Source organism: Ctenopharyngodon idella, chromosome 10 (assembly GCF_019924925.1).
Source record: "Ctenopharyngodon idella isolate HZGC_01 chromosome 10, HZGC01, whole genome shotgun sequence".
NCBI lineage: Eukaryota > Metazoa > Chordata > Actinopteri > Cypriniformes > Xenocyprididae > Ctenopharyngodon > Ctenopharyngodon idella.
In genome coordinates, this window is record NC_067229.1 from 3,647,021 (window position 1) to 3,659,983 (window position 12,963).

General features: G+C 33.6%; 2 protein-coding genes across 29 annotated transcripts in view; one reads left to right on the forward strand and one right to left on the reverse strand.

Moving 5' to 3' along the window:
- LOC127519749 (uncharacterized) overlaps nucleotides 1–12,963 on the forward strand; it is a 172,663-nt gene that overhangs the window by 113,816 nt on the left and 45,884 nt on the right. For 10 of the 14 annotated variants that reach the window (XM_051907257.1, XM_051907264.1, XM_051907261.1 and 7 more), the window contains one exon: nucleotides 1,535–3,260. In XM_051907257.1, coding sequence (XP_051763217.1) covers nucleotides 1,535–1,578 — 44 coding nt within the window. In that variant the 3' untranslated portion in view covers nucleotides 1,579–3,260. Of the gene's footprint in view, nucleotides 1–1,534; nucleotides 3,261–11,632; nucleotides 11,958–12,132; nucleotides 12,360–12,963 lie in introns of those variants that run through there. The other 4 variants (XR_007931882.1, XR_007931879.1, XR_007931881.1 and 1 more) reach the window with 2 other exon arrangements.
- Nucleotides 1–12,963, reverse strand: part of LOC127519869 (uncharacterized) — a 65,734-nt gene that overhangs the window by 30,503 nt on the left and 22,268 nt on the right. For 3 of the 15 annotated variants that reach the window (XR_007931909.1, XR_007931915.1, XR_007931920.1), the window contains one exon: nucleotides 1,634–1,648. The exons of 8 other annotated variants lie outside the window; for them this stretch is intronic. Coding sequence is in view for 4 of the 7 variants with exons in the window: in XM_051907539.1 (XP_051763499.1) it covers nucleotides 5,404–5,427; nucleotides 5,630–5,679; nucleotides 6,340–6,450; nucleotides 7,992–8,054; nucleotides 8,398–8,796; nucleotides 9,872–9,911 (687 nt within the window). In the remaining 3 variants the exon portion in view is untranslated. Of the gene's footprint in view, nucleotides 1–1,633; nucleotides 1,649–3,262; nucleotides 5,428–5,629; nucleotides 5,680–6,335; nucleotides 6,451–7,991; nucleotides 8,055–8,397; nucleotides 8,797–9,871; nucleotides 10,211–12,963 lie in introns of those variants that run through there. 4 more of the 15 variants (XM_051907539.1, XM_051907538.1, XM_051907537.1 and 1 more) reach the window with 4 other exon arrangements.

A 12,963-nucleotide genomic window follows, 5' to 3' on the forward strand; every position in this document is an offset into this window, starting at 1 on the left:
ACAGAACATGAGATCAAATACCCTGAAATAAAACTCTGAACAGAAGATCAAAAAGAGCACAGGACACAGCCTTGTCCAGACTTCTCTCCTCGCTTATCTCCAGTAGTTGTCTAATACACCTGGGATTGTGTACTACAACAATTATTGGCTCTTTGATGAATGCCACTTTGGATAGAAGCATCTGCTAAATGCATAAATGTAATATAAAAATAGTGATGTTGAAACAAAGCTTTGCTTACCAATGCTGTCCTCTGAGCTGGATCAGAAAAGGTTCATTAGATTGATCTGGTGTATTGGGGCCATCTAGTGGCCAAAACGAAAAATATTCTTTAAAGGATTAGTCCATTTTCAAATAAAATTTCCTGATAATTTACTCACCCTCATGTCATCCAAGATGTTCATGTCTTTCTTTCTTCAGTTGAAAAAAAATTAAGACTTTAATGAAAACATTCCAGGATTATTCTCCTTATAGTGGATTTCAATGGACCCCAAATGGTTGAAGGTCAAAATTACAGGCAGCTTCAAAGGGCTTTAAACAATACCAGACGAGGAATAAGGGTCTATCTAGTGAAACGATCGGCCATTTTCTAAAAAAAAAAATACAGCTATATATGCTTTATAAACACAACTGATTGCATTGCACATTCTTCCGCTTTTCGTATTCTTCAAAAAGCTTATGCCGTATGTCCTACGCCTTCCCTATTCAACTTACAGAACGAACGCAGCGCCAGTTCCGTTTTCCCTGTAAGTAGAATAGGGAAGGGGGGTCCTGAATGTACCTGAGAAGTTTGAACACAGTGCCACCTAGTGTTGTAGAGATATAAGGATTTTTGCAAAAAAAACTTTTGACTTTTGAAAACATTGTCCAAAATTTGTATTCTCTCTGTCATTTTGTTCCCTGGCTAATGTCAATTCCGATGATGTGTAATTTGTCAGTTTCTTTATATGTACCTGTCCAGCATATTTAAGTAAATGTAAAAGTTTTTTCGCTACTCCTCCTACAAATTTTGTCCAAATTCAGCTTAGATGATCTTTGGACCGAGTAGCATAGAAATGACTGAATGGATTTTTAATATTCATACCGTTCCTGAGATATTCGTCTCTGAATGTGACATTGCTTGAGTTTGTTGTCTTATGTTAGCTAGTCTAGCATGCTTATTGGTTAATTGTAAAAGTTGCTTATTCTGTTGTAGTCTTTCTGAGAATGATTTAATCAGAACTTATTCAAAATAATAACATGTGGTGTGTTCCTACAAAATTCTTAGTTTTGAGATAATTATCACTTTAACTATGGAACTTCAGAATCTGTGTGAACATGTCTTCCCAGAGGCGCAACAGGATGAGTGAGAGGCACCTGATCCAGAGATTGTTGGTTTTTGCTCTTCCGTATCGCTGCTTGCAGCTATATTTGACTCATGTCATTTTAAACAGATTTGAGTTTTTGCAGATATCTTTTGCTGAAATCCAAGTTTCTGACAGAGGCTAAAATCAGCTTGTTGAAAATCTCAATTCTGTTTTATCTTTGCTTTTTCAGAATTGCATGGCCATTATTGTGATTCTGTTGAAGCTGTGCTCTGATTGGTCGTCACTGCTCTGATGGGCGTGGCTGCTGCGGCTGCTGCTGTTCTTCTGGTCAATGACGTCAGATCTACGAGAGGTAAAAAGGAGGAAACAGAACAGATGTCATAAATATTGATAAATATTGTGACATATATATGAGTTTTAATCGTAAAGATGAAAATATGTGTGGTTTAATTGTTTAGTAATGCAAAACGAAGTTGTGTTTACCTATTCTCTCTTCAGAACTGGTGTATTGAGGCCATCTGATGGCCAAAACGATAAATATTCTTTAACAATTCATTTAATGCAATCTATTTTACATTTCATTGTTAATTACAGTTTTCATTTTTTCTTAATTTGTTATTTTACCTTTTTAATTTTGTTTCATAATTGTATGTAATGTACATTCAAAAATTTATGAAAATAAGGGAAAAGATTTGAGATTTTGAGATCAAGTTTGAGATTGCTTGTTGTCTTTTATGATGGAATGAACTACAATCCCATGATGCAATATTTGCCATGATTTTTTTTTCTACAAGAAAATCAATATTCACATAGTATAACAGTAGTAAATTTATCTCTCTCACACGTGTCCCACATCAGTCCTGCAAAATCACATCTACATCCTGCAACAGAGCGATAACCAGCTGCTGTTCTTCTGAATAACAGAAACAGAGCAGAAAACACTGAATTTATCCAGTTAAGCATGTTTTAAAAAGATTTAAAGTCAACATTTAATATACCTGTGAATTCTGAACTATTTTGTTTCTATTTATCACTGTATCTGCTCAAGAGTATTTTGGAAAGATTTAAAAATTAGAAAACTGTGGTTTATGATAGAAATCTGTGTATTGGATGTGCATAATGTATTTTTTTTCTCCCTCTGACAACTAAATAATGTGATTACGTTATCTTGTGGCATTATACAAGATAACATACAAAAAAAACAAACAAAAAAAAGATCAGATATCATAAATATTGTGAGTTTTAATCCAGTGATTTACATTAATGCATTTTCAGACACTTTTTTCTGTGTACTTTGGGTCCATCTGGTGGCCAAAACCTAAAATATTCATTAATATTTCATTTAATTGGCATCCATTTTATATTTCTTTGCCAGTTACAGTTTCTGAATTTATGTTTCATTGCTTTGCATATTTTCACTCTGCTTTGTTTTAATAGTACTCTATAAAAAATCATATGATCAATAAGTTGTATGACAACATATGTTTTTACATTGCTTTAGCTCATCAAAATAAGTTAAGCAATTTTCAGCTTTTTTTATTCAACTCATTTATTAGTCAGTTTGATGTCGTTTAATTTGAAATGACTTAAACAACCAAGTTGATTGTACTCACAGATTACAGTGTACAGAACAACACTGCAAATGCTTTAGAAACACAAATGAAGAAAAATATTTGTCATGCCAATAAAACACCATAAAATGTAAAATGAGAACTGAGCAGCACCTACCCAACTGATATACATCTATCAATCATATACAAGCCTATATTTTTAATCGAAGGGTTGTATAACAATAAAATATAAATTCAGCTGGAATGATTCCAGTTTGTCTGTACCAGCTAAAGGTTATGATGATGAATGAATATGATTAACATTTCCATGAATTTTAATGATTGAATTAAATAGAAATACACTAAACACAATTCAGTAATAAAAACACCAGCAACAACATGCCACATGAAGTCTGAAGAGTCTTTATTATAGAGATAACATAGTTTTTCTCATGCAGAAGAATATGATATACAGTGTAAACAGTGACAGAGTCATTTCTGTTCTGGAAGTATTTGTCCCGTTCACTATGAATGGGAAATGAACGGGACTTTAACTTCCAGAACTGACTTCTAAATGTTGAGTAATATTATAGACATTACAATTATTTGAGGGAAGCTTAAAAAATCATTTCATCCTCTGAGGCCCGAATGTGCCTTATTCTGAACCAGTAACCACATTCACTAATCTTCATCTGACACACTGTATATTTAATAATATTGTATTTTTATTCTTGTTTAGTGTTATAATACCAAAGCAAAAGCAATAGAAAATTGTTGTTTCACCACACCATCATTACAAACATTTAAATGAAGAAAATATCCCTAGAAACCACAATAAAATATCCGTGATTTTAATCCTACAGTGAAAAACAGTAATTGGTTTACAGAAAGTTTTCGTAGATATACAGTGAATAACTGTAATAGATCTAGTGGTACTTTAGATACATAACATCAGGTACATTAAACCGTTAAATTTACAGTTTTTGGAAGTGAAAAATAACAAGTCATTGTATAATTTACAATAATAAAAAATAAAAAAAAGTAAATTGACATTCCCACAATTCTCCGTGTGACACTTCACATCTGATTTTCGTTGAAATAACTCTAATTATTCTTAGTTTTTTTTCTATTCAGTTATACAAATTAGGGTTCTATGTTACATCTAATGCTGTTAAATTAATGTTTATTGCATGTGTGTTACCATGATGGTGTTGGTGTGAATGACACTGTGTCTCCTTTACATTAGTATTGTTCTTCTCAGTTTGTAAAAAATCTGCTTGTGATGAGCTTTGATTCATCATATGACTCTCAAAATCACTGTATTTGCTGGTTGTCAGTGTATTAGAAAGGTACAGAACAGATATTAGTACTTCAATAGGTTGATAAAGTAACATTATATCAGTTAAATGTAAAAATGTTTTTTTACCATAAATTTAATGGATTTTTTTAAGTGCGTAAAATAAACAATTATAAACTGTAATTATTACAATATAAACCTTTACATTATATGGTTTTGAACTGTAAAATAGACAGTAAACTAAGTGCTGTCCTGTAAAATCTAAAACGTTGCTACCATATTTTTTACGGTAAAGTTCTGGAAACCACAGCTGCCATATTTTTACTGTGCACACAATCATCAGAGTAAACAGATATAGCAAGCATCGCAAAAAGTAAGAAAAATAAGGAGAAATAATTAACATTAAATAATTATATTATCAAAGAAAATTAAACAACACAGAAATCCGTCCTTCACAGGTGAAAAGTGCGGTAATGCTTTACAATAAGGTTCATTAGTTAACATTAGTTAACTACATTAGTTAACATGAACTAATAATGAACCACTTCTTTAGCATTCATTAATCTTTGTTAATTTCAACATTTACTAATGCATTATTAAAATCATGAGTTGTATTTGTTGATCATAATGCACTAAGAACATGAACAATCTATCAACTAAGATTAACAAATACTGTAACAAATGTATTGCTCAATCTTAGTTCATGTTAGTTAATATATTAATTATGTTAAGAAAAAAAAGTTAACACTTTTTTTAAAAAGGTTAATTATTAGTTAATGTATTAACTAACATGAACTAACCATGAGCAATACATTTGTTACTGTATTTACTGATCTTTGTTAATGTTAGTTAATGAAAATACAGTTGTTCATTGTTTGTTCATGTTAGTTCACAGTGCATTAACTAATGTTAACAAGATTTTAATAATGTATTAGTAAATGTCAAAATTAACATTAACAAAGATGAATAAATGCTGTAGAAGTGCAGTTCATTATTAGTTCATGTTAACTAATGTAATTAACTAATGTTAAATAATGAACCTTACCAGTAAACCTTATTGTATAGTGTTACCAAAAGTGCTTTATAATTATTAGAGTGCTTATTTCAACAAGTTACAGTTAAAAAACAAAAGATTTCACATTAAGCATTTTTAGAAACCTAAAAAAGAATCAATATGTTATACATATTCATCCATGGCAGTAGTTTTGTAGTGGAGTAGCTGCACACTGATCCTGCTGGGATCCTCTCAGATCACACATTCTGTGGATTTTTCTTCTGTAAGAAGAGAGAGAGAAATGAACAGTGCTGTTTAGAGTTACAGAAACCCAAAGACAAATCAGACACAGTCAGCACATCTGTCATCTATCAGTGAATTAGATTCTGGTAAATGGGTTGATTTGCCATTAGGATTAGGAGTTTGTCACTGCAGGTGAAATCAAACACAGATCTGATGGAAAGTCAGAGTTCAGTATCTTACCTCCTCTCTGTCCACCTCTTTGTAAGGTCCTTTGTTTTTCTCCCTGTCTGCTTTAAAAACAGTCACATATGCACACAATTAAACACTCAGTATGGGATAATGTACACACACACGTATGTATGTAATATACCAAACAAAACATAAATTATTCAGTTTATACTTTAACTGAACTCTCCTGTTATCTATCTTTAAAGTGAATGCCATAGACTCGCCAGCCTGGGTCACATGACCATAAATGATAAAATGACTTCCTTGACCATTGCATGTACCCTTCACTAACGCAGAACCTGATTTTGCTGAGTTTAACATGTTCCTGGAACAACATTCAAATCAACCAATCAGATTTGAGGGACAAGTTTACAGATTATGTCAAGTTTAGGCTTAAAATCATGAATTGGTGCTCCTACATCAGTGTTATTCATCTATCATTTCCCTATGATTTTTGGGATAACTTATGGGTAGGGTTAGGTTTAGGGGTAGGAATAGGGTTAAGACTAAATTTTCAGACTGGAATGTTGTTCCAGGATCAACAAAATATGTTGACCCAGGAACGCAAGCTAACTCAGTAATATCAGGATGTGCTTCACGAACAGACATGTGGAAGAGCCATTGGTGAAGGGATTCAGTTGTTCTGAAGTGTCAAGTAATAATTTTGCATAAAACATGATGTTTTCCTCTCACTATAGTATCTATCTGTAGGTGATACTTGCCATTTTTAGAGATCCTGTGGTGATAGAAAATCACAGCAGCAACTGCACACACCAGAACTAAAGTAACAACAGAAACTAATCCTGCTAAAACAGCTGAAGACAGACCTGAATCTGTCGAGATAAAGAGAGACTGTCATTAGTTTGTGTGAATCTGACAGTGTGTTTATACCACATTATGACCTATAATGCCCCCTTTTACAAGATGTAATATATGTGTCTGTTTCAGCTCAAAATACCCCACAGATCATTTATTATAGCTTGTAAATACCCATTTTTGAGTTCATGCAAAAACATGCTGTTTTCATGCATGTGTCTTTAAATGCAAATGAGCTGCTGCTCCCTGCCCCCTTTCCAGGAAAGCACTTCCTTCAACAGCTCCTGCATGCGTCGGATACTTTGCCAAATACTAACAAAACCTCTGCTTGGTTTTGATGATCATCTATATTTCGATCACGCTCACAGACACTGCAGTTCTTCTTCATCATTAAAGTTTTGTTATCTGCATGCATTTTAAAGCTATATCAGTTTAAAAACACACACATAGAAAGTGACGTCTCGTGAGTATTAAACTAACTTCTATTTCATGTCTTATTGTTTAAACTCTCTCAAATACACACGTTATGTCAAAAACACACAAAGTTCAGAAACACAGTCAGTTATGTCTGTGAACGTAAACAGCAGGGACAGAAATCGCATGTGTATATTAGATCGGTGGTGCATTCCCTTCAAAAACAAAACGAATTCACTGCATCTTCAGCAGCTCAGATGTCAGGAGTAAATGGAGACTGTTATGTTCACTCTTCCTAAACATTTTTGTTGCTACAGCATAGAGACAATGGGCGGATAGTGTACAACTCGCTCAAGGCGGAAACTATGCTAATACAGCATGGGTCCAGCAGCAGTCGTGGGCGGAGCCAGAGCAATGTGACATTACATTTCTCAGAAAATGAAAACGGCTTGACTGTTGAGGTTTTAGGGGGATTAAAAAAGGAATAGGTGGATTTTTATCATTATAAGGGTGGTTGTACACATACTGACAAAATACATGAATTTTGCATAATAGGTCCCCTTTAATTGGAAATATTCTCTCCATAGACACTGATGTGAAAGGTTTATTCCTCTATTCCAATAATCCATTAACAGTTAAAATTAGGCATACTACCAAATTAAATTTCTATGTTTACAACTAAATTGTCTGTGCTTCAAATCTATGCAAGATATAGTAACCAATAAGGTTGGCCTCCAGAAATGTCGAGAGAGGCTTTTCACTGTCTGTGACCTCAGGATGCTCAAGTTGCCCCTTAACAGCTCTCATCATGAACTTTAAATGTGTTTGTAAAGCACCATGTTTCTGTTTGTCTTTCCACTATCATGTATCCATGGTTTTTTGAATGATATTTGGAGGGAGGATGTTATGGGCTTCCACAGGCTACAGCATTATTAATTATTTTTGACGTCTTTATTATAAGTAGCAGATGTTTAGGATAAAGTTTGATAAATTTTGACAAGAAAAGAAATTCATGTGTTTGAACGAACAACAGCAATATAATTTTAAGTGAACTATAAAGTCAAGCTCCACTACGAACAGTTCAGGTATCAGTAAACTCTAATTAGATTATTAATAGATTAAAAAAGGAAGTGATAAAACATACTCAAGTCAAACTGCTTCGCCACATGAGGAACTTCATTGGTTTCATCTTGATCAGAGAGAGAAGCTGGGAAACACAAACCAACAAAAATAAAGACATAAGAAAGAATGCAAGAATTGATGAAATCTTTTAATTAAAGATTACAAAGACACATGAATGTAGGACTGTATTTAGGGTTTCTGTAATGTCATATATTTAATTATTCACAAAATATTTCTGCTGTAAATGACTGAGCAGAGTCATCAGAAATTTTTATGTTGATGGACTATTACATTTTCAGCAAGCCAAATGCAGGTGTAATATTATCTATTTTTCTATTATAATAGAAAAATCATTGATTGATTTTTTAATATCTAATTCCTGGAGGAAAAAAAAAACCCTTCAGGGTAAATAACACTGATTTACTCACCAGTGATGATCACACTGAATGTTTTTATGCTGTCATCACGAGTGCTGCTGATCTTTCTTGTGATTTTGGTGCTGTCACACTTGCGGTTTCTGTTCAAGCTTTGCCTTTTGCCTGAACTTTCGCTTCTGATGATCTCTGCTTCATAACGTCCAGCGTGTTCAGGTCTGATGTCTGTGATGATCAGAGATCCGGTCTCATAGTCCACCTTCAGTCTGTCTCTGAATCTCCCGCCTTCACCATCATATAAACAGCTCGTATTGGAATGTCCATTGATCAGAGCTATGCGAGTATCTTCATAATACCACAGTATCTTGTCATGTTGTTTTTTAGCAATATCAGTGTTTAGAGTGACTGAATCTCCCTCCATCACTGAAACTGTCACATTATCACCAAACACACCTGAAGACACAAATAGTTACTTTGTGTGTGTGCAGCTTTCACATACATAATGATATCCTGAAATCAGCTATATTGTGGTGATTATCTAACCATTCCCATGACCAAAACAGATCAATAAATATAATAAATAATGTACATAAATATAATAATTAATTTCTATATGCAAAAGGTTAAGATTTGGAGGTTAGGGCTATGGGATAGAAAATATCAATAACTTTGAAGACACAAAATCAAGCCTGTGTGCCTATTATTTATCTACGACAGGGGTATGCAAGTTCTGTGCTGCTGTCCTTTAGAGTTTATCTCAGACACACTTGAAAAAGCTAATCAATATGTTCAGGATTACTAAGGATCGAATTTGCTTACCCCTGAACAAGTACAATGTTCAGAGAAAGCTGGTAGAGAAGTTACAGAACAGTGCAGATTAGAAATGACAGTCATTCGCTCAAAAATACGCTTTAACCAATGATGAGTAAGAATTAAAAGAGATATTTTTTGTAGGTGTAATAATAAAACGATCATGTATTATAGCTGTGGTCACATGATTTCGCATCAGCGTCAGCTGTCTTTCATCATTCCCTTCAGATTGTCCCTTACTGCGCATGCCCATATCAATATTGCGTCTTGTTTCCTTTTAAATATTTGCATTGTTTAAAGGGTAGGTTTGCATAAAGGGTGCGTATGATGTTAATAAAGCCTCAAACCACACGAATATGGTGCTGGTAGCACAATCTGATAGGTAGCAGCCGCCATTTCAAGAACAGAAAAAAATAAATAATTAAATGATGTCTAAAAATACACAGCACGGAACATCCTGACACTTTATAGGCTATTCCTATATAGGCCTATACTAAATTATTTAAACCTTCGACCAATACAAGATACAATATTAGAAGATATCTTGAGAAAATTAACCATGGTTTTACTATAAAAACCATGGTTAAACAATGGTTACTACACACACACAGACACACACACACACACACATACACACACACAAACACACAAAACATGGTTAATTTTCGTAAGGGATGATGTAAACTGAAACTACAAAACGCGTATCAAAATGTCTTACCACCAAGGAGCAAAAACAGCAAAAAATAGCGTCCCATCATTTCATCTGCTGTGTTTATAAGAGTTGATTCAGATAGCTAGTGTTGTTCGTTGATCTGGAGTCTCTTCCCACCTCACAGAAAACCCGCAGTCGTTAAATTAATTCACTTCACCAAAGTCGATTCGAATATACATTTAGTATTTAAAAAAACACGTCATATTTATCCAGATTAAATGTTATAATTATCGTTATGTCTATAAAAACGTAGCCTACAGCCCTACATAATGGTTGCTATCCAAAAATAAAAGCGAAAGCATAAGCGTGATGTAAAAATGCCCAGTAGGAAAAGGGCACGGAAATGAATCAAAGGTAGATTCACAGCTAACAACATTTTGTTATAAGAATGTTCTCAAAATATTCAGTGTTGGTTCTGGGAACGTAAAAAATACATCAGTTTGACGTTACAGCAACATTTTTACAATGTATGATGTTCCTCAAACGTTCTTTCATCTTAGGAACATTGATTTGTAACATTCCAAGAACAAACAAAAAAAAGTCCAGTTTCTTTAATGTTAGTAGAATGTTATTTAAATGTTAGTATGATGTTTCTGAAACATTCTTTCAATCATTCAAACACCTGCTGTGAACAAACACTGAAAGAAAGAGAAGTCAGAGAAAGAATGAGAGTCAGCAGCTCATTTAGACATTCATAGTGAAACCTGCTGTATTCTTAGGTATATTTAGAACTGTATTAACACAAATATAGCACTAAACATTTTGACTCACTCCACACAAAGCACCTTTTCAATTGAAATAAGGTGAATACATTGCTGATTTTGGGGAAACAATCAAATAAGTCAGGCAGGCAGGATTTTTACTCTTTATGCCTTATTCATGAACTCTTATAGACTTTTAAACCTTAAACACAATGCTATGTATAATTTAAAATACAGGTAAAACCAATAAATACGGAAAATTATTTCACATTAACACAGCATTTTGTCCTGTTTTTATAGACTTTGGGTGAAAATGTTTATATATAGAGAGAGAGAGAGAGAGAGAGATTTAAATGGAAGATATAGCAAATTTGTGATCAACTGCTGAAGATTGTTTTCCACCTGTAAGAACAGTAAGTATCAAAACTACAGATTGTATAGTGAATATTGTGAAGTATGTGGTCACAGCTTTAGTGCTCTTTCAGTGAAGAGTGGTCAGATTGTGTTGGGGGAGGATTCACACACACATACACTAGATTTGATCTCACTTCTGCTGTCGAAGCAGTCTGTTTTCAGACATTTCCAGCATTCCCATCTTATAGTGCTGAAAGAAAATGGTTCATGTTGTCATTTTGTTCTGCTTGTGTTTGAGCAAACTGGTTGGTGAGTAATAAATGTGTTTTATATATTTGATTTACTAATTTAGTTCATGCTTTAGTTTTTATAATAACATGGAGATACATTTGGTATTATTTTCAGATATTTTGAAACAAGTATATTACTTAAAAATTCTGGTCTGGATTAAGGACTATCATCACAGAATAACTTTAGGACAGGTTCAGATTTTCTCAACTTTTCCCATTATGCTCATTTATTTGTTCTTTCATTTTGCTTTTTTCCTGTCTGTGCTGCTGTCTTGTGTGTTATTCATTTTACTATACTGATCCTAGCAAAGTAAACCAACGTAAATTTATATTTATAAAACTCTAAATTTATATTTATAAAACTATAAATTTATAAAACTAACTATACAAACCCTTAATCTGTGATAAACTCTGTTCTTCAGGTGTGTTTGGTGATGATGCAGTGAAGTCAGTGTCAGTGATGGAGGGAGATTCAGTCACTCTAAACACTAATCTTACTGAAATAGATGATGACGATCTGATTCTGTGGAGGTTTGGAACCTGAAAACACTTTAATAGCTGAAATCAGTGTACTGGAGGACAGCATCACTGTATATGATGATGTTCTTGATGAGAGATTCAGAGACAGACTGAAGCTGGACAATCAAACTGGATCTCTGACCATCACAAACACCAGAACTGAACATGCTGGAGATTATGAACTAGAGACCAACAGTGTGAGGAAGAGTTTCAACCTCACTGTCTATGGTGAGGTATTTTTATTTATTTATTTATTTTAGAATTAGAGTATATCTTAAGTAGTTGGTTTTTAATCTTAAAAATTATAATTTTTACACATTTATTTTTGACTTTCCTTTTCAGTATATTAAATACTTTCCTTTTGATAATATGATTTATTACATTTTTTTCTAACCTTTTTCAGCTCGTCTGTCTGATCCTGTCATCAGCAGAAACTGTACTTCTTCATCATCAAATTGTTCATTGGTGTGTTCAGCTGTGAATGTGGGTCATGTGACTCTCTCCTGGTACAAAGGAAACAGTTTATTGTCCAGCATCAGTGTGTCTGATCTCAGCATCAGTCTCTCTCTACCTCTGGAGGTGGAATATCAGGATAAAAACACCTACAGCTGTGTGCTGAACAATCCCATCAGCCACCAGACTCAACATCTGGACATCACTCAACTCTGTCACACATGTGCAGGTACGGCAGTGCTGATATATGTGATTATTTAGTGAGCTCATCTCTGTCTTAGATCAGACTGATGCATTTACTTCTGTCTTTATCATTACAGAACTGGACACATACTCTTCTTCACACTCTTCAGTCTCTCTGATAGCGTTGATCTCTGCTGCTGCTTCTGCTGGATCTCTGTTGATTGTTGCTGCAGTCGGGATATTTTATATGTGCAGGAAATTTAGAAAAACTGATCAAGGAGGCAAGTGCTTGACAGTTATCTATAAAATGACACTGACTAAAACTGAATAAAACTAATCTGCATTTCTCAAACTGCATCAAAACAATGGAAATACAAAGACATAAATACAAATGTGCATTAATTTAATTATACAATAACTCGATAACACAATCATTAATGTGTAAAGATGCATAAATATTACTTTAAAGTTCATCTTGGTTTGATTTATAAATTATCAGCTAAGAATGTCTTTATAAATTACATGTTTGTGTGTGAGAAACAGTTATACATTCAAACTGAATTTGAACCATGTAATGGAGCATTAGACATAATCGTAT